At 40.1% G+C, this 27,784-nt stretch overlaps 1 protein-coding gene across 2 annotated transcripts; it reads right to left on the bottom strand.

The window, feature by feature from the left end:
* Positions 1 to 27,533, bottom strand: LOC120306751 (cytochrome P450 2J5-like). Of its 2 annotated transcripts, none has more exons than XM_039340531.1 (9): positions 27,313 to 27,533; positions 21,270 to 21,432; positions 15,270 to 15,419; positions 14,914 to 15,074; positions 12,446 to 12,622; positions 8,447 to 8,588; positions 7,034 to 7,221; positions 5,998 to 6,139; positions 1 to 616 (listed from the first exon to the last, which is right to left on the bottom strand). In XM_039340531.1, exons 1-9 carry the CDS (start codon positions 27,481 to 27,483, stop codon positions 432 to 434), a joined length of 1,479 nt encoding a protein of 492 aa, XP_039196465.1. In that variant the 5' UTR covers positions 27,484 to 27,533; the 3' UTR covers positions 1 to 431. The 2 variants fall into 2 exon arrangements, with proteins under 2 accessions (XP_039196465.1, XP_039196466.1); XM_039340532.1 differs by having other exon boundaries at positions 27,318 to 27,451.
* Positions 27,534 to 27,784: the final 251 nt, after the last annotated feature.

Below are 27,784 nucleotides of genomic sequence, written 5' to 3'. Positions count from 1 at the left end.
TCAGAGGTGCTTTATCCCAAAAGGCATCTGAACTTTCTTGGGTTTTTTTTTTATTTGAAAACATTTTGCTTCTCATTCAAGAAGCTTCTTTGGTTCTAACTGACTGGGGGGGGGGGGAATGGAAGGATTTATATTCTTTGTAGTCATCTCAATATTAGCACTCTGAGGGTTGCTTTTTAGGTAATCAATAAAGTCCAATTGCTTTTTGGAAAAAAGCATCTTTGGGACATAACAAGCTTAGTTAGCATATTTTTCACCCGCATCTCCTAGTCTTTGGTTGACCTTGTTAGGTACTGTATGTTGTGTGAACCCAGCAATAGGTTGAAGAAGTAAATAGAAGCAAAATGCAATATTAAGTGAATAGGTATATAGGAAACATTTATGATATTGAATAGCTGTAACTAATTTTACGCTCTTTATGGTGTTTAAGCTTAATAGTGTAAGGGAATCGCACACAATTTGTAAGGGTGTGGATGTGCCATCACTTTTACAACAGGAGCTTCATTGAGTTCTTTCACTCCTTCAGGCAACCGAAAACTGAAGGCCCTCAGCAGGCTGGTCAGAACGATGAAGACCTCAATTCTTGCCAGCAGCTCTCCCACACATGCCCGTTGACCTGTAGATGAGACAAAGCATGCATAAAGGGAATAATAATCAGTTCTCTAGAGTATTTCCCATCAGCAAGGAAATCTGAAAGGATTTGTAGCAGATGAAATAGATTTTCATGATAACCCTGGTATCTTTTAGCAGATTCAATTCCTAGAGCTTTTTTCTCCCTTTTTGTCAGAAAGATGCCATTAATTCAGGTTGTACTAGATGGAACACCATTTCAAAGGCAAAGTTATACATGCATAAAAACACTGATCTGGCATCTTTTTCCAAAGATGGGCTTATAAAGTCACTTTCTCACCTCTCTTGCCCACCAACTTATTCCACAATAATATAGGTAGAGTAAAGAGAGGAGGTATGGGCATGGGAATTCCCTTTCACTAACAAACACCTATTCTTGTTATTCTTTGCTTGCTACATCCGTCTGTCTGGATAAAAGTTGGACTCACAGTCTGCAAAGCAGCCCTTCTTGTCCTCCTCAGAGTAATTGCTACTGTGGCCTTGGACTGCGTTTGATTTCTTTTCCTCAGGGATGTAAATATTCATGCTGCTTAGATTGTCAATTCAGGAGTGACCCAGGATGTCAGTTTTGCCATGACTGCCATTGGGTTTGTCCAAACTACAACTGAGTCCCAGATGCTGACTTTGATATTTTGTTTCTCTCCAAACAAGAACCATAGCACTAATTGCATATCTCTCATGGACAGATGTGGATACCATTCTGCAGGGATGGAAGTCAGCTTCTGCAGAAATTGGAGATGGTCTGAAGTAGGCGTACTTCAGACCACAGTCTGCAGGAATGAAACAGTCTGGATTTCCGGCCAGCAGCGTCATTGGCTGGGAGACTCGGGATGCTGAGCTATTCAGCTGAGTTTCTTCTTGTTTGGGGACCCTAAATGGGCCAGAAGCCGCCCCGGAGAGGTGGCACTGAAGGAAGGTACTTCCAGGGACCTAGGAGAGATGGCGATCTCTCCGATAGGTCCAGGAGAAGCCTCCCAGAAAGCAACAGAAGAAAGGCTAGCTAACTTTTTGTCTAGCCCAGGGATTCTCAACCTTGGCAACTTTAAGACTTGTGGACTTCAACTCCCAGAATTCCTCAGCCAGCAAAGCTGTAAGCTATGGAAGTCAAGAAGCTCTACTTCAGTGGTTCTCAACCTTGACAATTTTAAGGCATGTGGACTTCAACTCCCAGAATTCCACAGCCAGCAATGCTGGCTGTGGAATTCTGGGAGTTGAAGTCCACATGCCTTAAAATTGTCAAGGCTGAGAACCACTGCTCTACTTAAACTGATTGTAAACAGTGTGTTTCAAGCTGGGTAAGAAATATTTTTCTCTATCCTACTTATTTTCCTGAAAAAAAAAAAAGAACTCCCAAGAAGCAAAAATACCTCTGAGAGTGAAAAAAGGGGAGGGATTTCCCCCACTTTTTTGGTCATTGGAAGCAGGGAATTGAACTCTTTAAGGTGAAAAAGAAAACTGAAAAATGATCCAACACTGACATCTACTGGTGGATGAGGAGCTATAAAGCTTTTGTCTGTGGCTTTTAAAATCTTAGTAAATACAGCTGCTTAGAGCAGTGTTTCCCAAACTTGACAATTTTAAGGCATGTGGACTTCAACTCCCAGAATTCCACAGCCAGCATTGCTGGCTGGAATTCTGGGAGTTGAAGTCCACATGCCTTAAAATTGTCAAGTTTGGGAAACACTGGCTTAGAGAAAGCGATATTTACAGAAACAATGGATGTTTTACAAGAGGAAATATGTGATATGCTGCAATCCATTCAAAGGACAATGATTTCAAACCACAAAGAAATACAAGACAGCTTTGCAAATATAAGTCAACTTATCTCCAATTTAAGCTCACTTCAAAAAAAATCCTCAGGAGAATACAGCAGAGTTGATGGAATATAAATCAGAGGGAAAGGACTTAAAGATGGACTTTTACAAAAAAGAAAAATATGATTTAATTCAAGTGGAAGGAAAGTCAACTTATATTTCAACATCACAAAACAAATTGGATGACAACAGAAGGGATTTTAATGGAAAGAAAAGTGCAAGTGTTCAGGACAGAGATGTTGATTTACTTTCCACACCTATAGGAATGCCTATAATCGTAGGGGAAAACCTTTGGATCCAGCAAAGTATATTGATCAAGAAGAATTCTGGGCAAAGAAAAGAGATTAAGAAAAAAAAATGATAGGACATATCAGACAGAATATTTTAAAAAGAAACGTGTTTGAATATGGTTAAAGAAATAGAAAAAAATTGTAACACACCATTTTAAGAGGGATGAAATGTTTTAGATAGTATATATATATATATATATATATATATATATATATATATATATATATATATATGAATTAGAGTTAAGGGATTAGATGATTAGATTTATTTGAATAGAATGTCTAAAAATTAAATATATTCTTAACTATGATTAAAAAGAATAAGAAATTTGAGAAAATAAATACTACCAAACCAGGAGGGATATATATTTTAAATACTATGTTATTTCCTCTGTTCTGTTATTACTGCTTTCTTCTATTCTCTTTTATTTTTTATTTTATTTTATTTTTTATTTTATTTTTCTTCATTCTTTCTCTTTTCCTCTCTTTTTTTTACCAATATATTTAAAACTTAAGAAACATAAAAATGTGAGATAGCTTATATAGAAAAAATAGAATCAAGTTTGTTAATGTAAATGTAACAAATTGTCACCAGTAAAAATTACTTAGAATTTGGTGGGAGAAATAAACTGAAATAAGGACTGTAACAGGATTGATGATAAGGCAATTCAAATGAGTGGAAAGAAAAGAATGCATTAATATGATGATTGTTTTTTAGGAATATTGGAAAAAATATATACCAAATTGTCACTTATTAAAACAATAAGAATTATATTAATGTAATGTTTGCAAAAAAGGATGTTTCAGGGAAAGAGGAAAGTAAACAAAATTAATATATGAAATACAGACTATAGAAATTAATTGTTAAGGATTGTTTTTACAAATGTAACCCAGACATCACACTGTTTACCAACTATTGTGACTTATGTTTGTGCAAAAAAAAAAAAAATTAATAAAAAATATAGAAAAAAATGAAATAGTCTGCTCCAGGTACCAGATAAGTCTGGACGGGTTACATCAAGGGGCTTATGCCTCATCTGTTTGTGGAGTCTGTCTGATTTGTGAAATATGGAGATAGTCCATGCAGTTTCATCACCATTCATAAGTGCTGCTTTTTACTAATCGAGCTTAATCATAGCATAGGTTTATCATCACTCTCAAATATTAGTTATGAAGAAAGCAATGTCTCACAGCTCCATTCACATGTGAATGAAACTGGCCACTTGAACTGCAGCTTTATCTGCCTATGATATTAAATCTGTTTTGGTTCTCTTGACAAATAAGCTATGCCAGAAACTTAATGAGGGGAGAGGTAATTCTTCTCCCTCCATCAGTTACTTTCAGTTCATTGACCATGCATCTCTCTGGTCCATTGGTTGGAGTTGAGCTGCGGGGACACAGTGGTTCCAGTCCTTCTGTTGAACTATAACCAGAAAGTGATTCCACAGAATTATGTAGAAGAGGTTATTTTGGGGGGATTACTATTATGCTTTGGTCATTGATGCTGGGAACAGAATGACATCAGTATGGCATAACTCCCATGTTTAATGCTCCCCACTAACCAACTCCAAGGAAATAATCAGTGTCCTTAAAAGTTTCATCAACTCGATAAATAGTTGGCTAAAGGAAAAATAAGCTGAAGTTAAATCCAGACCAAATGGAAGTACAACAGATAAGGAGAGAGCTAAACTTGGGAAATGAGGTGGAATTTATTTTGGATGGGAGTAAACTCTCCCAGAAAGAGTAGGTTTGAGGTTCTTAGCCCCCAGGTATTATTAGTAATAATTACTGCATATACAAGTGCTTTTCTGCTGCTAAGCAAGGTAGAAACTCAGTTTGATTTCTAGCTCTCCTTGCTGGAATGCCCTTTAGCTGTTTGGGGAAATTTTTTGTCAGATTTAGCAGGCAGGCAGGCAGGCAGGCAGGCATTGTTTTTTGTACATGAGTATGGGAAGACAGAAGATTCAAACAGTGGAGAGGAAAAGGCAATTAATTAGACAAGATTGGACAACCATTTGTCTGAAATGGTATAGGGTCTCCTGCCTGAACAGGGGGCTGGACTAGATGACCTCCAAGGTCCCTTCCCACTCTGTTATTCTGTTATGCCTCCTGCAGGGACATTTGCAAAGATTGGTGGCCATAAAGGCTGATGGTGTACAAGTAATAAGAGGGGAAGAGTAATCATAAGGACAGGAAACAAATGGGATGAGTGTGTGTATGTAGTGTTTGCCATTAGTTCCTGGTAGACACATCAGAACCCAGTTTGAAAAAAACCCAACTTCAATCTTCAGAACTTATTTTCAGGAACACTGGAAAGATTTCCAGTGCCGGAACTCAGTTTATTAGAATCTTGTCTGTATTTCAGAATATGGAGAACATTCCCCAGGGAGGTTTATTTTATTCTAGCTATTCCAATATTTAAAGAAATGGGGTGGGAATGTCTAGCCAACTTTTAACTGTTAATTGATTTCTATAATTTTATTTTTATGCTGGACTTTTTCAAATTTACCATGCCACGCCCTAGACTCTAATAGTTTATCAAATAGTTTAGAAAGTTGCAACTTTAGGTTGACAGAATTCTGTCTATCAGGTACTCAATTACCAAGTCACTATTTCTTCTTTGGACTTGAGCCTGACTATGATGCAGTGGCAAGTGGTGGGAGGCAAAGGGATGGGATGGGATTCCTGGAATTGTGGGAGGGGGCAGCAGATAGCAAGAACCATAGTGATAAGATGACTCAGTTCATTTAGCTTGAACCATCAATTGTATTCATGCAATTTCTTATTTCTATTTCTTATTCATATATTAAGGTATTGCTTATTATTTAGCACATGCACTGCTATAAGTGCAGTACCAGATAGGACTGGAAACACTATGTTACAGGGAACCCTGCAGTCATTAACATAATAGAACTTAAATGCATCTAGAAACATAACTCTGTGATCCAGAGGCATCAGTAAGAAGCTACACCTAGACTACTTTCCTTGGATTTAGCTAATAATTCTCCTGGGAACACCAGAGATTGTTGTACAATCTTGTACATATCTTACAAAGTGCCACTGAATAAGATTGCAGTCTAACTTATTCCTTTGTACACCACAGTTTATAGCCCAGGGTGAAATTCAGACTCTCTTAGTTTTGAAACCAGAAGGAATAAAGATTCCTTGGTTTCCTGTTCAAACAATGATGACCTCAGAACAACTCAGGGATGATGGTGTTGGGAATCTACAAGTTATAACCTGCTTTTGAATCATGGACATACCTATTCCAAATGACAAAAACTCTTCCCGTTCCATGAACTTCCCATCCTTATCTAAAAAGTGATTTGGATTGAATTCTTCTGGTGTCTCCCATTGTTCAGGGTCAAGAAGAACAGAGCGCAGGTCTGGGATAATAATGCTCCCCTGTAAACAGATGATTAAACAGAACAGTTTCATAATGGAAACAGGCAAAAAGGTCAAACAATTTTGATGAAGCATTTGGTATTAACTTGTCACTGTGGTGCCTTATTTGTTCATTTCCAAAGCAGATTCAGAGAGTAGTAGCTGCTCAACTGTTTAGATTCCTTTCTTCCATCCCTTCCCTTAAAACACAGAACTAGGTGTATATTTATCACATCAGATTGCCCAAGAAATGAATAAAGAAACATGTCCAGATATGACTACAGTTCAGCCCTTAATCTATTATCATCTTCCTAGAATAAATAGAAAATGCTTACTGTATGGTTCTCGCTTTGAAATCTGAAAGGCATTTGGATTTAAACCCTTATAATAGTAGTAAAGTTGGAGGGGACCTTGGAGGTCATCTAGTCCAACCCCCTGCTTAGGCAGGAAACCCTACATCATTTCAGACAAATGGCTGTCCAGTCTCTTCTTAAAAACTTCCAGTGTTGGAGCATTCACCGCTTCTGGAGGCAGGTTGTTCCACTGATCAATTGTTCTCACTGTCAGGAAGTTTCTCCTTAGTTCTAGGTTGCTTCTCTCCTTGATCAGTTTCCATCTGTTGCTTCTTGTCCTGCCTTCAGACAATTTGGAGAATAGCTTCACTCCCTCTTCTCTGTGGCAGCCCCTGAAATATTGGAACACTGCTATCATGTCGCCCCTCATCCTTCTCTTCATTAAACTAGACATACCCAATTCCAGCAGCCGTTCCTTAATCCATCCCCCACAAAAGTTTGCTATTTTTGCTTATTCAGTTTTGCATGACCACATTGGCAGTTCCTTAACAGAGAGCTTCTATCTGTTCTGCTTTTCCTTCCATGTTGGGCTACTGGAATGCAGCCTGAACATGTTTCTCACCTTAGGAATGTGGTAACCCCTCATCTTCACATCCTTTATGCTTTGTCTGGGAAACCCAACTAACAAGACACTTTTTAAACGCTGCATTTCATGAATCACAGCATTGGTGTAGGGCAGCTTCTTCCGATCCTGATAGGAAATTGACCCCGAGAAGCCAAACACATCTTCAATCTCCTTCTGGACTTTCTCTAGGAAAAAAATGATGGAAACAAAAGCTTCATTTTATTCATTCAGGCCTGTTGTCTCCAATGTTCTTCAGAGGATCTGGCCTTCTCTTTCAAGTTATTGTCTGCTTCTGGGCTCCATCTCTATTGGAATTCCAATGTTTGCAGCCCCAGTTGGACCTCCAATGCCAGTCACTAGCTCATTGACTTTTATTCTGCAATTATCCCCAGCCCATCTTACCAGATTACTCCAAATCCATCTCCTGTCACTGATCTCTGATCTGGGCCATATACATCACTGCCAAGGCCCCTGTTGACTCTCTGGGCTGGTTTTTGCTTCCAGTCCCCACCAACTTGTTATTCTTCTTGGCTGTCTCCAGCTCTAATTCCAAGTTGGATCTTCATTATGCCTCCACTAGCACATACATACTCTGCCCTTAGCACAGCCTCCAGTCCTGCATTCCCCTCAGATTGGCAGTGGGTCAGACACATGGCCAGCTCTCCACTTCCCCTCAGTCTCTTGTCCTGGTCATGTCCCTCAATGCTGCAGACAATGGCTCTGCCCCCTCCACCCCAAATTTGAGGCCAGGGGTCTGCACTGGTTGGCAAAGTAAAAATACGAGCCTCGGCTGACTCCCAACTCTGAACCAATCTTGCATCTTCTCCATGTCATCCCTAGCTCAGTACCTTCAGCCTCTGATCTCCAGTGAAGTAGCAGGTCAGGCAGTACCAAGGTAGGATTAAGGGAAGATTGAGGGGTTTGTTTGGTGCTCCAAGCAGCAAGGAACCCCCCCCCCTCAATTCTCCCCTCCCTTCTCTTCATGGCAGGGAGCCTTGCATTGTGATCATCTGCTCATGCCTGCCATTGTGAATGTTTTTCTATGTTTATTAACATACTGAAATTTGGTCCTCTATGTGCAATTTAGGCCTGAAACAAGTAACAAAACCATGGTAGATTTCTCCACTGAAATTGTTAAATGTTTCAGATTTGTACTGATTACTAACTTTTAGTTCCTCACAGAATATTTTATTGAGGACTCAAAGAAAGATCTCTGTTTATTTATTTAGCACATCGCAGGTTTTCTCTATGTATATTTTTGCATTCCTTTAATCCTGCTAAATTCATACATCTGCTTATAGAATCAAGGATCAACAAAGGGAGATTGTTATGAAGAATAGATTTTAAATAATTTTTGTGTGTTTTAAAACCTGAGAGTGACTCTTGTTCCACTACACATATCTGTCTCACCTTGGATGTCAGGATGATTTGTCAAGAGGAGCAGTGCCCACATTAGAGTAGCAAAGGTTGTGTCTGTTCCAGCACCGAAAAAATCAAAAATACACTGAGCCAGGTTCTCTTCATTGTAGGTAGAGTTCAGGTCATTTCTGCTCTGATGTTTAAAATGGAAAATGAAAATTACAACAAATTCTATGCAGCTGCTTTTTAATTATTTTTGCTTCTGTGTCATAAATCATGAGAATAAATATATTCTGGATGGTTATATAGGAAAACCAATGCAGGAGAGTAATGATTATAGTGGTAGATTCATACTGAGTAAGACACTATCTTATAGTAGTCAAGACCACTGCACCACCGTGGCTCTTTTCTTTTAACGTATGCTTCCTGGAATGAACCACAAAAATTTAGAAGCAGCATTATTGCATGCATTCTAATTTAAAGTTATGTCCAAAATGATGTATATGATTGCTCTAACGACAAGATGTTGTGGCTTTTTTTACGCCACACCCATGACAAGTTACGCAATTTTTAGAATACAGGTAGTCCTTGACTTACAATCATTCATTTGGTGGTTGTTCAAAGTTTCAATGGCATTGAAAAAAAGTGATTTATAACAGGTTTTCATACCATTGAAGTATCTGCATGGCGTCAAAACTTGATTCGAGTCTTGGTTAATCTAAAGAGCTGGGAGATTCTTTTGTTGAATGTGCGAAATGGGACAGCTGACCCATGGTCACATGATCAAAATACAGGTGTTTGGCAGGCGGGATGTACTATTTGCACTGTCGTGGGGTCATGTGACCAGGAATTTTTTTTGTCATAGAAACCACCAGAACGGTGTTCTGGAATCTTTTCTCAATGGATTTTCCAGAATTGCGTTCTTTTCCTATTGTTTCCTTTCCTATCCTCATTTGTTTTTGAAAATGTCCAGCTGAAGGTACGATGCAAGTGGGTTCCCCTCCGGCATTGTCTGCCTCCTCTAGGAGGAGCTATGAGGCGCCGGAGCACCACAGCCAGAATGTGGTTTGATTGGCTGGGTCGGACCATGTGGTGTGGAAGCTGATGGTGGCGGTAGGAGACACATAAACATGGAGGCCATCTTTCACAAGAGGGCGAGTGAGCCTTTTGCCTTCCCCTACAGAAGGTAGGGTGTGTGTGAGGTTAAAAAGAGGTGAAGTGAGAGGAAAGAAGGGCGGCTGGCATGGAAGCTTGCCCGACAGCGAAACTTTGCTGTTTCGGTTCCTCGGGTAGTTCAAAGGCTGGGATGTCTACGACAATCTCTTTTAGTCTTTTATACTTTATATTCAAACTGCAGAAGGAAAGAATAAGAATAAAGCCAATGTCTTATGATTCGGAGGTATTATTAATAATAATATATATTAATTATGTATTAGTCAGATGTAAAGGTAGACCTACAGTATGAGGTTTCATCAGATCTATTTATTAAATTGGGTTTAACTTAAAGGTAAATTAAAAGTAATATGTTCACTGACAAAATTTCAACTTTAATTTGTTTCAAGTCAATATCCATATTAAACTCCAAATGTAAATTTTTCTCTCTTGTTTGACAACTTCTTAAAAATAATTCAATCTTTTACAAGTGACTAAATTTTGTTTTATTGGGCCAATTTCACTCCACATAGAAAGCTGACATTTCCACTCATTAAACTAAATGGGTATGCCAGTGGTAAATGTCCCAAAAGATTAATAAAATGCCTTCTTATAATTTAAAGCCACAGTGCATGGTAACATTAATATTAACTTACCTTGAACAAAATCCTAGTCTTTTAGATACACTAAAAATTGAAGGGTTTTTTTCATCTACAAAGGTGAACCTTGTAGGGTAGGCAAGGACTACATGTGAAAGGTAAATAATTTATATATTTTAAAAAATAGTAGAGAGATGCATTTATGAGCAGAATTACCGGGGGCTGAGCTGCTGAAAATTGGAAGAATTTTAAGTACCCGATGGGTGTCATCTAGTTTGCATACAGTTTTGGCTGTGTGGAATAATTTTGAATACCTTGTGTATCATTTTGAAGAAGCAATGTATGATCCTACAAGAGATAAAAATGATAAATGCGCTTATGATGGCTTGAAAAGAAAAATCGCATCTACAAAATTTTTATTGGACCTAGGATTGATGTGTGATGCTCTCCAAGAATTATCAGAATTAAGTTTGGACCTATAGGACCACAACATGGACCTGTACAAGGCAAATAAGAAAATAAAAATACTGGTACAAGTTTTTGAAGAAAAAAGATAGAACTTTGGGTCCTATTATAAATGTGCTGTTGCTGCTGTACATGATCTTCACTTTTGTGGAGTTTTACTTCATGAAAAAGATTCAAGAAAGGATCCTCCTATTGACCCAAGTACATTTTATACAAAATTGAAAGAGTCAATCGAAAAAAGATTGTTTGATAGCAAAGACGATGAGTTGGCATATTGGTCTCACATACTGGATCAAAAACATTGGCCTGAAGATGTCAATACTCAACTGATATTTGGAGAAGTGGAAATTAGAAACTTGTCAATCAGAATGCAACTAAATGAAAGAGAAATGATTTGTGGATTCCGTGGAATCCATTCTCGAAAAGACATAGGCAGAAAAACTGTTGCATTTGATATGGACTCTGAATACCATTCCCATTTCTTCAAGTGAATGTGCACAATTCTGGGCTCAGTTGTCATTTTAGGGTAAATAATCATTTAAATATGAATTAATCAAAAGTCCCTATCTTGTTAATTCTTTTCCTTCTTAATGGAAGAAGGGGAAATAAGTAATAGGCAAACAAGACAGGATGACAAATGGAAACATTTCTAACTTCCCCCACAAAGAATGTCCCACATCTAAATAAAGTCTAACATTGCAAAGTTGCGTTATAGCTCTTATTCAGAAGCAAACAGAATTTAGCATGGGCTAAATTCGGAGTGGGAGCTGATTTTTTTTTTAAAAAAAAGCCTCCAAAGAAGACAGTTCCGGTAGCTCCCCTTGTTTAATTATTGATCATGTGTTGAATTACACTGAACTCATTTTAGAAGAGCAACTAAGATAATCAAAGGCCTGGAGACTAAAACATATGAAGAACAGCTGCAGGACTTGGGTTTGGCTAGTCTAAAAAAAAGAAGAAATAGGGGTGTCATGATAGCAGTATTCCAGTATTTGAGGGACTCTCACAAAGAAAAGGGGGTCAACCTATTTTCCAAAGCACCAGAGGACAGGACAAGAAACAGTGGTTGGAAACTTATCAAAGAGAGAAGCAACCTAGAACTAAGGAGAAGCTTCCTAAAAGTGAGGACAATTAACCAGTGGAACAGCTTGCCTTCAGAAATCGTGGGTGCTCCATCACTGGAGGTTTTTAAGAAGAGACTAGACAGTCATTTGTCTGAAATGGTATAGGTTCTCCTGCTTGAGGAGGCTGGACTAGAAAATTTCCAAGATCCCTTCCAGCTCTATTCTATTTTACAATAAACTCATCCCTTCTCTATCTGAAGAAAGATCGTGATCAGTGAAATCTTGTGGCTCATGCAGACTAACTAATCAACTACAACTGTATTCAGGCCTATAGCACACTTTACTCTTCCAACTACTAAATTCAATATACTAACAGTATCTGTCCTTTACCGAACATTTCAGGGAAAGTATTCATTTAAGTATGAATTAATCAAAAATCTCTGTTAATTCTTTTCCTTCATAATGGAATTTCTTTAAAAAAAAAGGGGGGGGGAGGAAATGATAGGCCAACAAGACAGGATGACAAACAGAAATAATTCTAACTCGCCCCACAAAGAATCTCCTCCGTCTAACCAGAGTTTAAGATTGCAAAGGTACAACATAGCTCTTATTTAGAAGCAATCCAAATTGACATAGGCTAAATTCAGAATAGGAGCTAGATGAAAAAGAAAGAAAAAAAATCCAATAAATTTCGGTAGCTCCTCTTGTTTACTTATAGCAAAGAATATAATATTTCCTTGCTCATGTATTAAAACACAATAATCCCATACCTTCTCCATTTGAAGAAGATAGTGATCAATGAAATCCTGTGGCTCATCCAGAGAGTGAGATTCCTTGTGTTTCTCTATTTCCTGCTTTGCAAAGGAGACAATCACATCCAGAGCAGCCAGGGCTTTCTTGTGAGGGCCTGGGAGGTAGCTCATTAATCGTGGGAACACAAAAAGCATCTAATAGAAATTGGAAAAAATATTTAGTTATTTCCCATTACAATTAGAAAAGACTCTCAGCAGCTCACAGTAATAGACAGCACTTAATAACCAAAGAAAAACATTGCAAGCACATTGAAACATGGCAAACTATACATGGTGTCACACCTCAAAAACTCTCCGGGAAAACTGTTTCCAAATTCTTGTAGAAAACAAGGTTAGTGGCAGATAGAATATGATAAAGCTATTATAAAATTCTCTCATTCGCTCCAGGAGTCTTTGTAAATATGGTTACCTGTGGCTAACTGAGCCATGATTTAATAAATTAGACCAATTAGATTCAAATGCCAGGCTAAATAATGAATTAACTACATGGATCAGATTTTCAGTGTGCTACTGATGAGGATTCTCCTAACCGGGACGCAACGACCAGCGCTTTGAAGAATAATTGAATAATGAAGCTGAGCTGCTGGGAAAAAAAGCCTTTAATGACAAGAAACCAAACCCTAGTGACATTCAGCAAAGTTTCTTGGCTAGCTAGAATGTTTGACATCCAAACATGAGTTTATATATCTTTTCTGAGGTCTTTTCAGTCTAACACATACTAAACCGGTGTTTTAATCCTGTGCCTACTGATGGGATATTTTTCCCTATTTGGCATTGTTTGGAAGGAAAAAGGCCTAATCTCTGTTCCTAAAAAGAAGCGGAGTGGGCAAATCTAGCTAGTTCCTGTGTCTGTCTGTTTTGTCAATTGGTTCAACAAGTGGCAGCAATTGTGTTACGTATCTCGCTACATTTTATTACACTCTTGTGTATTCTTTGTGGTTTTGTTAATCTCAAGTGTTTGCGCTTGCACTGGCCTGAGCCTGTAAGCTTTGAAAATGAGCAAGATAAGGATTTAAACTGTTGTGATTTAATTATTTCTTTGTGATTTAATTTTTCCTGTCTCATGGTTTCTTCTTTTATCTGGAGAGGGGGGGGTCTTCATTCAATCCATTGCTTTTTACAATACCTTCAGGTACTTTGGGAAATAGATTAACTACCTCTTCTTTGTGGTAGTCCTAAAATATTAGAACACTGCTGTCATCCCTAGTTCTTCTTCTCAGTAGACTAGACAGATAAAATTTCTGCAACTGTTCTTCATATGTTTTAGCCTTCCACCTCTAATCATCTTTCTTACTTTTCTCTGCAATCTTTCTAGAGTCTCAACATCTCTTTTATATTGTGGTGAATCAATTGGATGCAATATTGCAAGTATGGTCTTACTAAGGCATTATATAGTGGTACTAACACTTCATGTGATGTTGATTCTACTCCTCCGTTAACGCAACCTAAGACTGCATTGGGTTTTTTTGGTGGCTGCTGCACATTGCTGCCTAATATTTAATGGTCCACTAGGAGTCCAAGATCTTTCTTGCTATTATAGCTATTGATTCAAGTGCCACTTATTTTATATCTGTGCATTTGAGTTTATTTCCCTCCATGTAGATATAAATTTGTAGATCTACAAATCTGAAAAGCTTGGTAGATTTCTACATTGAAAGTGTTAAATGTTTCAGATATGTAGCAACTCTTCTTTATATATTTTAGCCTCCAGTCCCCATATCACCTTTTTTGATGTTCTATGTACTTCAGTATTAGGGTATATCAGCAGAGGTCTGGTATCTGGAAGAAGTAGGTATGCTTTGCCTGGAAAAAAGAAGACTAACAGAGCCTTCATATATTTGAAGGACCATCATGTAGAAGAGAAACAGGGTGATTCAGAATTGTTATAGAAGTTTGGATGAAAACAATAGGTTTAAATTGTAAGGAAGCAAATGTTGGTTCAGTATTAGGAACAATTGGTGAAAATTGTTCAGTGATGGACAGACCCAGAGAGTGGTGGACTATCTTTTGCTAGAGCTGTTTAAACTTGGTATGGACAGCCATCTGCTGATGATACTTAAATGAAGGATTCATTCATGGGCAGAATCACTTTGGTGTACTTGTTAATGCACCAGCATAGAAACTGAGATACTCTGAGTTCTAGGCCCAACTCAAGCACTAAGTCAGCTGAGTGACCAGTCCTTCTCTCTCAGCCCTAGGAAGTGGGCAATAGTAAACCACACCCAACATCTTGACAAGGAAACTGCAAAGACTTGTCCAGGCTCACACCTGGAGTCAAAACTGATTCAAGGACACAAACACCTACTGGGGATAATAGTGCAATAGATGAGTTTGAAAGCTTCCTCCATGGATTCTATTCATGATTACATTAAATTGCTGATAGAAACATGGCTTTTGAGGGAGCTTTAATAGAAAACATGACTCACCACATGAAAAAAGCCACCAGAGAATTTCACAAGAATTTCAAGGACTTGAATTAACTTCTGGAAGTTTTCATCTTCAGGAGCAAACTGATGTCCAAAACTCAAAGCACATATGACATTAGAAACTGCATTTATTACTGGAATTGAAGGGTCAAATGGCTGTCCTGAAAACAAAGATATTTAAACAAAGATATTTCATAATGAATCATTAAAAAACAGGACTTCTAATGGGATAAAGGAAAAAATTTGAGAACTCTGTCAATTGTTTCAAAACTAAAACAAAATAAAATCAGATAATCTCTTTTTATTTAAAATAATCAGAATGGAAAAGATTTTGACAGTCACCCTAAATTGCATACCTTTTGTTTCTCTAAAGCTCTCTACCAATGTCTGAGCTGTGTCTTGTATTTGATGCTCAATGCTCTTCTTCCCCAGGCCCAGCTTCCGCAGAGAAGTGAGGCCGATGTGTCGCTGCTGTTTCCAGATGTGCCCATTGGAGAAAATAATACCTGAGGGCATCAGCAGACAATGATAAATGATGACATTCATGTTTTTTTTTTAAAAAAAGGTCTGACTACATTCAGGTTAAAAACCAGTTAGGTCTAGTTCTTGCCAAACATCTCTCTGGATTTCAGATGGGAATACCAAACTTTTGTGACATGTTGCCATTGTCATGGTTCCGATAGAGGAAACCAGTTAAAAGAACTTCAAAGCAAGATTTCTTCCTTAAAGAATATTTTATTAGGAAACAAAGTATCAGCACTTACATAGTTGAACCCAAGAATGAAATTCCCTCCTCCCAGATACAAAGTAACAAATTGCAATTCCCACCCCACAAGAGTTGTCATAAATCACATTCCCCAATTAGCATGAAACGTAAGCTTTTCTCTCCAGCCTCTCAGCCCGCCAAAAGCTTATCAGAACATGTCCTTGAGTTCCCACACTTCTACATTGTTATGGCTAGCTAAACCTTCAGGCATTTACCCCATCCCCCCTTCTACATCTGAACTCTAAAAGAATAGAAAGGCACATTAAAAGCAAAAATAAAAATGTTTGTGGTTCTCAGTTGTCAGAGCGACGACATCCATTGTCACAGCATTGACATCTGCCCCCCTTAACAAAAAGGTGTAATCCTGCAATTTAAACAGAAGCATAGGTTAAGGGTTGCCCCTTAGCTTGTTGGGGTGTTTGTCATAGAATTTACAGATGAGCCTGTCAGCTTTCACATCATCTGATTTCACCCAAGTGACATCTGATAATGGGTATCCCTTCCACTGTGTTAAATACTGTAACTTCCCATTCAAAATTCTAGAATCAAGTATATGTTTTACTTCATAATGTGATTGTCCAGCTACCACTAGGGGACCAGGGGCTTTCTTGGGAGGAGGTCGTAAAGTGTACCCCTGGAAAGGTTTTAATAAACTACAATGAAAAACAGGGTGACTTTTTCCTAGGAGCCGTGGGAGTTTCAGCTCCACTGTAACTGCGTTTATGATTCTGACAATGTGGAAAGGACCTAGGTATTTTGGTCCCAATTTCTTACTAGGCAATTTGAATTGCAGATATTTTGTTGATAAGTAAACTTTTCCCCCAACATGGAACGATCTCTGGGGAGCCTTTTCTTATCAGCTTGTTTTTTGTAAGTCTCCAAGGCTTTCTTCAGCATGATTTTCATTTTGTCCCATACTTCCCCCCACCCCTCCAGCCATTGGTCAAGAGTCTGGGAGGTAGAGGGTCCTTGAGGATACTCAGCTATTGGGTTGAATTCCTTCCCCCTAGCAATCTTAAAAGGTGTAAAACCAGTGCTGCTATGAACGAGGTTGTTGTAAGCCACCTCAGTGAAAGGGAGGAGGTCAGTCCAGTTCATTTGTTGATAGTCCACGTAGCATCTAAGGTATTGCTCCACCATTGAATTCGCTTTTTCGGCCACCCCATTCGTAGACGGATGAAAAGCCAATGACAACCCCTGCGATGAACCAATTATTGCCAAAAACTTTCTCCAAAACTTGGCTGTAAATTGCACCCCACTGTCAGAGATTATGTGTTTTGATGTGCCATGTAATCTATAAATGTGTTTTAGAAACATTTTGGCCAGTTTCTGGGCTGACGGAAGTCCCTTGCAGGCGATAAAATGAGCCTGCTTTGAATAAAGATCAATCACAGTCCATAGAACCATATGTCATCTGCTTTCAGGTAACTCAACTATAAAATCCATGGCACTCTCTTCCCATGGATGGGAAGGGTCCACGATGGGCTGCAGCAGCCCAGGGGGTTTTCCTGGAATTCTTTTCATGGTGGCACATACTGCACAGCTTTTGACATAGTTTTCTACATCCTTTTTCAAACCTGGTCACCAAAACTGTTGGCAAATCAAGTGTAGCATTTTCAAATAGGCAAAATGTCCAGCTTGTTTCACATCATGACTGCGCTGTAGTGTGTGGAGGCGGAGAGTCTCAGGCAAATATAATTTTCCCCCTTTGTAGGCTAATCCATCCCTGAAGGTTAGGATGGCTTGATTGTCCTTAAACCATTGATCATTGAGGAGTTCCTGTTTCAGCTTTCTTGTCACAGGATCATCAGGGGTTGGTTTTGTCATGGGCTGGACCCTCTGTGGTATTAATTGAGACATGACCTGTGGACTAGGCATAATCAATTCGTTGACTTGTTCTTGCTGGCTCTTATACTGAGGTAATCTGGATAGAACATCCGCTAAAAAATTCTTTCCCCCCTCTTTTCCCATTTTCAGTAAGTCCATGAGAGGTAAAGCAATTTCAGCAAAGGAAAGAATGAATTGCTGATAAAAGTTTGCAAACTTCAGAAAGCTTTGAAGTTGTTTTCGAGTCTTTGGGGGTTGCCATTCAATCACAGCTTGCACTTTACCTGGATCCATCTCAATGCCCTCACTGGAGATTCAGGAACCCAGGTAATCCAGTCGGGCTTGGTGGAACTCACACTTCAATAATTTGACATATAGTTTAGCACTTAGTAGTTTCTTTAACATCTCCCACACTAAACTCACATGGTCAGTCATATTTTTGCTATAAATTAGGATGTCATCAAGATACACCAAAACCCCTTTGTATAGATGACCATGCAGCACCTGATTAATCAGCTGCATGAAGACAGCTGGAGCTCCCTGTAGTCCAAATGGCATAACTTTGAACTGATAGCTGCCCATAGGACAGTTAAAAGCAGTTTTCCATTCATCTCCTTCTTTTATTCTCACTCGGTAGTACACTTCTCTTAGATCTAGTTTGGTGAAAATTCGTCCCTTTGACAGATGGGTTAGTAGGTCCTTCAGGAGCAGGAGGGGATACTTATCCTCCACACACTCAGCATTTAACCCCTTATAATCCATGCAGAGCCTCAGCAACCTGTTTTTTTTTCCTTAAACAAAACTGGAGCCCCCACGTGGGATTTAACTGGCTCAATGAAGCCTCTGGCTAGGTTTTTATTCACATACTGCTGTAGTTCTCCCATTTCGAGGGGGGACATAGCATACATTTTTAGTTTAGGGAGCTTGGCCCCCGGTAATATTTCAATGGTGCAGTCATTTGGCCAATGTGGTGGTGGTACTACGTCACATTTCTTTTCACTAAATGCCTCCGCTAAATCCCGGTACTTGCTGGGGATGAGCAGCTCGCTGGGTAGGGGAATGGTGGCCACTTTTACTGTTTCTGCTGATGGATCTGGTTCTCTGGTAACATCAAAAGAGTTTAGAGGGGGGTTGGGTCCTATTGGCAATCTCATGGTCCTCATCCCCTTTTCCCACCAAATAAAAGGCTTCTATTTGTCTAACCAAGCTAGACCTAAAATCATAGCTTCAGTCATTTTCGGAGCTACTACAAAACGGATGAGCTCCCAATATTCACCTATTTCTAAACATATGGATTCAATTAGGTGGGTGACTAAAGTTCCTCCCATTAAAGATCCATCCGCTTGCTCAAATCTCATGGGTTTGGAGAGCAATCTTGCTTGTATGCCCATCTTAAGGGCAATCGGCAAACAGATAATGCATCAGGAGCATTCTGAGTCTACTAGCACCTTTAAGTCCATTTGTACCCCTATCTTAGGGACTAGGAGCTTGGCAGTGAGTGAGAAAGGTGGGATGGGCCACCTTTCCAAACAAATGTATGACATTGTTGATGCACCTTGTGAAATTGATAAATGTCCAGAATCCTTATATTAAAAAAAGACTCAAAACAATCATTTGGGCATTAGACCATGTATGGATGATCTTCAGGATGACATATTTGAATGCAGCGGGACAAAGAAAACATTGCCAATGTTGAGATTGTTAGTTTCATTGCTACATGGTAGAATGATTCTTTCCTGAACTTCATTAATGTCATAAGGAGATCAATCGTCCCAAAGATCATTTTTTCATGAGGCAACTGGACTTTCTTGTTTTTTTCTTTGAAGACATTTAGCTCCTCATCCAAGAAGCTTCTTCAGCTCTGACTGGATGGTGGGGAATGGAAAGATTTATACTCCTCACAGACAGCTGGTCATTTGCATTCTTTTAGAGAGCTGTTGAGGCCACTTTGAGGTTTCTATGTCCTCAAAGTCACCTGAGTAGTGCAAATGGGTATGGAGCCATCTTGGAACTGTTGAAAGGTCTGTGTTGTAGACTGGAGATAGATGATTTTATATCCCTTCCCCGCTGTTGTGAGAGGGCTGTTCAATTTCAAGAAAGTCCAGTTGCCTCATAAAAAACGATCTTTGGGACAACTATGACCTGGATGAATCTCCATAGATAAGGAGATCAGTCCTAGAGTTTATGAAGTCAGGCAACAAGGTAGAAAAACCCAGGATATGTTCAGTTTGTTGATGCCCATTTAAGGGAAATGTGCACACAACACGTGTATTAAATAAGAGGAAGCTGTTATTAATAATGATACAAAACCTTTCAATTAGACCTTCTGCCCCAGCTCAAGTATCACATGTGGCCTTCAACACTGCAAATCTTGGAAAATGCACACCCTGTTTGTTATGTCCTCGGCCTTTTGAATGACTCAGACCATGTGGTTGCCCAGGACCAGATAGGCTGTCTCCAGCCTTGTGAGCATGTGCAAGGTGGGAGACTAGCCTTGCATTGATAGGCTGATGCTGTCCCTGCAAGGGAAGTATAAAAGAGCCAGCGCCATTTTGTTTCTGTTCTGTTTGTGATCTCAATAAAGAAGTTGTGTTTGTTACTCCTGCCTCGCTTTGATGTCTCTGATTCTAAAACAGAACACTGTTCTTGCCCCAGAAGATGCATAATAGCAGGACCCTCTTGTGGGGTTTTCAGAGAGTCTGGAGGCTTGATGTGTCACATAAGTTTGCAATCACCACATTAGGGGGAGATTTTTAAATATTTTATGTGTGTTTATATCTACTTATAACCACCTTCTCTCCCCCCCTCAGTTAAACAGGGCTATTAATGGCCCTTCAAAAGTAGAGTATTGCCATCTTGGATTTTTATCCACCTGCATAGAGTAGAGCGGTCCTTCACTATGATGTCTACCTTTAGTGATCTGGCTCATATTTATAATTGGTTGCAGTGTCTTGGAGTCATGTGGTCATCTTTTGCAATCTTCTGAGTGATGATGTTGAAGTGGTTAGAACAGTGGTTCTTAACCTGTGGGTCGGGACCCCATTTGGGGTCAAACAACCATTTCACGGGGGTCGCCAAACAACGCAGGCCACCATTTTTTCCCCTTTTCCTTAGCTGTGCTACTCCCTTTTATTCTATTGGCTTTTGAAAGCCAATAGAATAGACTGTCTTGAATAGAGTCTAATTCTATTGGCTTTCAAAAGCCAATAGGAATTGTCCAGGCTGTCTCTGCCCTGCTGAGCCCGCCAAAAGTCCCATTCTGCAAACAGTGCTACACCAGTTGAGTAGTCCTCGACTTACGACCAGTTGAGTAGTCCTCGACTTATGACCGGTTGGGGATCGTGGCATTAAAAAGGTTGAGAACCACTGGGTTAGAATGTAGGATGGCAGGCTAACTCTGCTGACTGCCAGCAGTTCAATTCTCACCAGCTCAAGTTTGGCTCAGCCTTCCATCCTTCTGAAGTCGGTAAATTGAGGACCTAGATTGTTGGGGGCAAATATGCTGACTCTGTAAACCATTTAGAGAGGGCTGTAAAGCACTGTGAAGTGGTATATAAGTCAATGTATCAATGTAACAGACAAGATGGAATGCAATGGAGATGGATAATAATGTTATGAAAAGTGGATTATAGCAATATTCCTTTTGCTCATCTTATGACTGTAAATCATTTTGTTTACTCCCCCCCATGCTATGCATATTATTCCCACAAATGGTAACAGTATAATGGCTATTTAGATACAATTCCTTATTATTTCTACTTACCCCTTTTATTCCCTAGAGCAGTCATGAAAGCATCTTCTGGCCGATGAGAGAATTCTTCTGGGAAGCTGGCCATTCCTTCTTTCACAGTTTTGAATCCAGATAGCACTACTAGAAGATGAGGTCCAACCCACATGGAACATATATTTCCATATTGTTTTACAGGCTGCCAAGTGAATCAAAGTTGAGAAATGTTACAATCAAATAAAACAAAATATTTATAGTTAATAAACCATTTACAGTCTTTCCTAAATCCTCAATTCTAAGACCTTTCAACATATAGAATTGTCAGCCTTTTAGAAACTTATTTTCTCTCTCTAAGATTCCTGCCAAGAACGTCTATATGCACTTCCTTAATTTTCCTGGGTTGTTCCTTTCTCTTTGTTTCTTTCTGAAATCTGGTATCTCCTATCTGTTTGCTCCATTCTCCCTTGCTTTGAATGAGAGATCAATCGGAATACAGCTGGAAGGGACCTTGGAGGTCTTCTGTCCAACCCCCTGCTCAAGCAGAAGCCTTATACCATTTCAGAGAGGTGGCTGTCCAGTCTTTTCTTAAAAACAACTTCTCAAGGCAAGCTGTTCCACTGGTTAATTGTTCTCACTGTTAGGAAGTTTCTGCTTAATTCCAGGTTGCTTCTGTCCTTGAATAGTTTCCATCCATTGTTTCTTGTCCGGTCCTTTAGTGCTTTGGAAAGCAAGTTGATCCCCTCTTCTTTGTGGCAGCCTATCAAATACTGGAATAATGCTATCACGTCCCCCTTGTCGGACCCTGCGAGGCCTAGCCATCCGGATGGGTGGAGTCGTTGCCTGCTTACCGCTCCACAGTCCGGCAGGGTCCCGTCATCCATGTTGCCGCCCTACGTCTCCCCACGCCATTGTGGCTGACCGCCGTCCTGCTGTTCCCAGTGCCATTGTGGCCGACCGCCGTCCTGAAGCGCTGACGTCTTCGGGAGGCACCCTGCTTTGTTTCCTACTGTTGGGGCTGAGTGCTGTCCTCCCAGCCCACTGACGTCATGAGGGGGTGCCCAGTTCCATTTGCTGCTCTTTGGGCTGTTTGTATTTCTCCTGGACTGTGGGCATTCTGCGGAAGAGCCTCACTGGGTCTGACAGCGTCTAGGCGGTCCACGAAGCCGGACGGCAAGGGCAAAGGACTTTTTCTTACCTGGGCTACTGACAAACGGCCTTGCATGGCTGATGGCGTATTGGCAGCAGAAGAGGAGGCACAAGGGTGCTGTGTTTTGCAGGGAGAGGGGCTAGGGACTCGACGGATGCTTTCTTATAACACCACCCTAATTGTGGCTTGTTGAGTGGGGCTGGGCCAGGTAAGGGTGGGGTCTGGTGTGGGTTGGGTGTGCTTGTTGTATATAAGGCACTGGGAACAAGCCACTCCCAGTGCTAACTTTGTTTCCATATAGCAAATAAAGCTGTTGGTTGTTTAGCGTTCCTGGTTTCTGGCTTTCATTGGAGCGCAAGCAGGATGGCTTAACACCCCTAGTCCTTCTTTTCTCTAGACTGGCCATTCCCTAGACTGGCCATTCCCAAATCCTGCAACCGTTCTTTATACGTTTTTGGTATTCTTACTTCTCACTCCTCTTGTGACTGACAGATATGTGAGCCAATACTGTAGTTGTCTGAAACAGCCTGTCTTTGAATCATATATTTTAAGCACTCCGTTCAGGTTTTCAGAGGCTTTCTCAATCTCTTTGCCATCTGGTTTTTTTTTTTTAAGCCATCAACTCCTGAACTTTTCAGCTGATTGCTGTATTGACAGGACAGTCTCTAGAGACTTTGTTGTTTCTTGATCTAGTATACTTCATCAGATGGGTTGCAACCTGAATTAAGATTGGCCACAAGGACAAAACAATCTCCATAGAAACTATTGGGTAAGTTGTTGAAATAATTGATCAACTTCCTTGTGGTAGATGACTCAGGCAGAGAAGGTGGAGGAGAGTCTTATTAGTCAATAGTAGTCCCAAATCAAAAAGAGTCTAGTAACACCCGTTCACACTTTAGAGAGCCTTATTGTGCTGTTGGGGAAAGAAGTCATCTTCAACAGAGGACAAATGCACTCCCTGCATTCCTCTCAGTGCTACAATTTGCTCAATAGGAAGCAGAGATTGCGGCAAAGTCCATTTCTCTGCCTCTAGAGAAAGATAGAAGAGCTGGAGAAAATCAGCTGCAAGTACGTACAACAAGTTTTCACTGGATTTTACTTGTTTATAACATTTGTATCTGTGTCTCTTTTATATGCCTATATGTAAACAGCCTCGATCCATTTAGATCAGTGGTTCTCAACCTGTGGGTCGGGACCCCATTTGGGGTCGAATGACCATTTCACGGGGGTCGCCAAACAACGCAGTCTGCCATTTTTTCCCCCTTTTCCTTAGCTGTGCTACTCCCTTTTATTCCATTGGCTTTTGAAAGCCAATAGAATAGACTCTCTTGAATAGAGTCTAATTCTATTGGCTTTCAAAAGCCAATAGGAATTGTCCAGGCTGTCTCTGCCCTGCTGAGCCCGGCAAAAGCCCCATTCTGCAAACGGTGCTGCACCAGTTGAGTAGTCCTCGACTTACGACTGGTTGAATAGTCCCCGACTTACGACCGGTTGGGGGGTCGCGGCATTAAAAAGGTTGAGAACCACTGATTTAGATGAACTGGGCTGTGTATAAACTTGATAAATCAATCAAATAAATATATATTCTGCCTACAGAAATGATATTGTGTAGCTGGTTTATTACTGTTGTGATGGTTTCCTTCAGGTTCCTTTTAGGATATCTCTGTTGAAATGGCAACAGAAATTGTTTCTGAGCTGAAATTTTAAAATCTGTTCAGGGAAAAGGAAGGGTTTTCCCCCCCCCCATCTATGTCTATGGAGATTCTCAGTCATCCAGGTCATGGATGTCCCAGGGTTTTGTTTTTTTTCAAAAAGCAACTGGACTTTGTTTTTCCTTGAAGATGTTTTGCTTCTCAGTTTCCCCTGGATGATCCCAGTCTTAGACATAAAGAAAAATACATAGTTAAAGTAGCCTCCGAGAAAGGAACACAAGTCTAGAAACAGATCCTAAATCAGCGGTTCTCAACCTGTGGGTTGCGACCCCATTTGGGGTCGATTGACCATTTCACGGGGGTCGCAAAGCAAGGCTGTCTGCCATTTTTTCCCTTTTTCTGGCGGGTGCCTTACCTCCCTTGGGCTGGGCCAGCTGGTGGCCCAGCCGGTGGTTGGCCTGCTCCATCTCTGCTGCTTGCCAGCTATGCCTCGGCCGGCGCTGGGGGTGGCACCACGCATGCGCGGTGCTCCCGGGCAGGGAAAGTCCTCGACTTACAACCGGTTTAGTCTTTGACTTACGACCGGTTGGGGGTCGCGGCATTAAAAAGGTTGAGAATCACTGTCCTAAATGATAGTGAGGTTATCAGCACAGTTCTGCAAACACTTTCCAGATCACTAATCTGATAAATTGTTCTCTGGCTTCTCTTAGACCAAGGAGACAAAGGGAATGAGTGTTTTCTCTCTCCATCTGAAACATTTCTCTTAAGAATGTACATTTCCAGCAGATAAATTGTTTTGTTCCCCCCCCACACACACACTTTTGTTCTTCTCTATGTAACTGTTTTTTGGTGATACATTGGTTTAAGTAAAAGTCTTTTGGTCCTTCACTGAGAATAGAATCGTCATGTTTGTGTATAATTCTAGCATCCCAAAATAATTCTACAGTAATCAGCCATTTCAAAATAATCTACTAACATATCTTGTATTTTTTGGCTTTATAACCTACATCTTGAGTTGTCTGATTCTTTTCCCTGTGATTTGTTGATGAAAAAGTGGGACCTGGAAGAAGAATGTAGCTTTCATTCTTCTTCTTCTTCTTTTGCCATATCCGTTATTGGACGTTGGCAATCATGTTGGCAATCCTGTTTTTATCAGCAGCTGCACAAAAAAGTGCTGCTGAGTTTTGTCCAAACCAAGCCCTTAGATTTTGAAGCCATGATGTTCTTCTTCTGCCTGGACCTCGTTTGCCTTCAATCTTTCCCTGGAGGATTAAATGGAGTATGCCGTATTTTTCTGGGTGTCGCATCACATGTCTGAAATATTCTAATTTTCATTTTTTAATTGTTTTGATGATTTCCCTTGGCTTTCCCAGGTGCCTGATCACCTCCTCATTTCTGATCATGTCAACCCAGCTTATATGTAACAGCCGCCTGCAAATCCACAAAGATTTCATTATCTAGACAAAAGGGTTGTTTCCAGTGGTGGGATTCAGCCAGTTCACACCAATTTGGTAGAACTGGTAGCTATTTTTTTTGTTGCCCAGGCCCAGAATAGACTTCCAGAAGCATCATCCATGCAGAGAACTGGTTGTTCACATATTTGTATCCCACCACTGGTTGTTTCAACAGTACTTATCACACAATGACTAATTACAGTTGTGACTATTGGAGGAATATTAATAGAGTATGATCATTCCACCAATAGTAGCGTCCAACTAAATGATGTTCCCCATCACACATAGTTTCTTGAAAACTACTTCTGAATATTAAAAAATTAGGTAAGAGTCTTGGTGCAGGATAACCTGCCAGAAGTAGAGAGGTGGTTCAATTAGACTTTATAACCTCCAATATCTAGGTCAGTGGTTCTCAACCTGTGGGTCGGGACCCCATTTGGGGTCGAACGACCATTTCACGGGGGTCACCAAACAACGCAGTCCGCCATTTTTTCCCCCTTTTCCTTAGCTGTGCTACTCCCTTTTATTCTATTGGCTTTTGAAAGCCAATAGAATAGACTCTCTTGAATAGAGTCTAATTCTATTGGCTTTCAAAAGCCAATAGGAATTGTCCAAGCTGTCTCTGCCCTGCTGAACCCGCCAAAAGTCCCATTCTGCAAACGGTGCTGCACCAGTTGAGTAGTCCTCGACTTACGACCGGTTGAGTAGTCCTCAACTTACGACCGGTTGGGGGGTCGCGGCATTAAAAAGGTTGAGAACCACTGATCTAGGTCATACTATATCACATACCAAGCATATATTAAGTATCTGTATAGACAAACCTGTTCTACTGCTTCCTTCTCCAACCAGCTACATATGAATCATTATCTAAAACAGATATAACTCTTCAGAACTCAGATTCAGACATTTGAAATCAGAACTTATAGAACTGCAGAACTGCAGAATTAGAAGGGGTCATTTAGGCTATCAAGTTCCACCCATTATCCACTGTAGGGAATACAAAATAAAGCATCTTCAACAGAGGAATGTCTAGTCTCATTTGAGCAGAATAAAGGAGAAACCATCCCTCTCTCTGGTGAATTTGTTCCATTATCAAACATTTTGTCAGAATCCAATTATATTTCATCTCTAGTTATCAACTATAGAAAGCCCCATTCCTGCCTTCCCTGGATTCTGTCATACAATGAAGGGAAGGGGGTGAACAAAGGGGCTTTATGTCCCTCACTTCCTTCAGTACACTTCAAAGAGACTGGATGTGGATACCACCAAAAGGACTAACCATAACAATGGGGCTATTACCTTTCATGTACTCCTCTCTGATGTCTACCTCCTGTCGGCAGTGAGAGAAAGGGGGTGAGAATGTAATGCCTGGGACTGTCGCTGGAAGAAGGGGGTGATGGGGGGAGCTACTGGGGAACCCCTTAAAACCTTGAATGGGAGAACTTGGACCCCAAGTCCTGTCTAGAATGCCTGCAATCAGTTTCTCTTAATAATGATGCCTGTTGGAAGAAAGATTCCAAGAGTTCTGTCTTCTTAAGATGCAAAGTGGGGTGGGTCCTTACACATAGTAATCTGCCTTCTAAAATAACAATCCCATTATTTCACATCCTGCTCTGTGAAAGGTTGATGACCAGGTCTCAGCTTGAATATTCTGGCTTGATGAGGAACATATCTAACCAAGCATTATCACTAGCACTTGATTAATTAAATTCCTCATCCTGCAGGGATATTTTACTGGGTTAATACATTTGTTTATAATTATGATACAAGGAAAACAATAGAATATTATTTTGCATATTACTGGTTGATTATTTAGAATGAAATACCTTACGGAAATAATCTTCACGAAGCCAAAACCCATAAGCCCACAAGGTTCCAATGAGAGGTAGAGCCAAAGGACCAGGAGGCAAATGTCTTCGGGACCAGAGTTGCCTCAGGAAGAAGAAAATAAGCAGAGCAAGCAGCAAAACAAACAAAAATGCTCCCATCGCCATCATTGTCCTGCTGGTTCTTTATTTCTCTGATGGGAAAAGAATAGCAACATGTTGTTTAATACTCTGCCTAACCCGTGTTGGTACTTTGTGAGCAAGATGTTATTTGATAACATGAGCAAGGATGAAATTATAGGTAGAGAGCTATAGGTGTTTTCAAATACTTATCTAAAAATGATCTCACCATGCCAGCTGCCTAATCCATGTACACAACTGGAAATGATCCATATTACAACTTCACAAGGAACAATTGCCCAATTCTGAAACATCATAAGGCTTGGTAGCACAGAGGTTAGAATAGGGTATT

Source organism: Crotalus tigris, unplaced genomic scaffold (assembly GCF_016545835.1).
Source record: "Crotalus tigris isolate CLP2741 ecotype Arizona unplaced genomic scaffold, ASM1654583v1 scf7180000017752.986373038:1224578, whole genome shotgun sequence".
NCBI classification, from domain to species: domain Eukaryota; kingdom Metazoa; phylum Chordata; class Lepidosauria; order Squamata; family Viperidae; genus Crotalus; species Crotalus tigris.
Note: the sequence above shows the minus strand (reverse complement) of the source record. Positions and strands in the feature narration are given on the sequence as shown.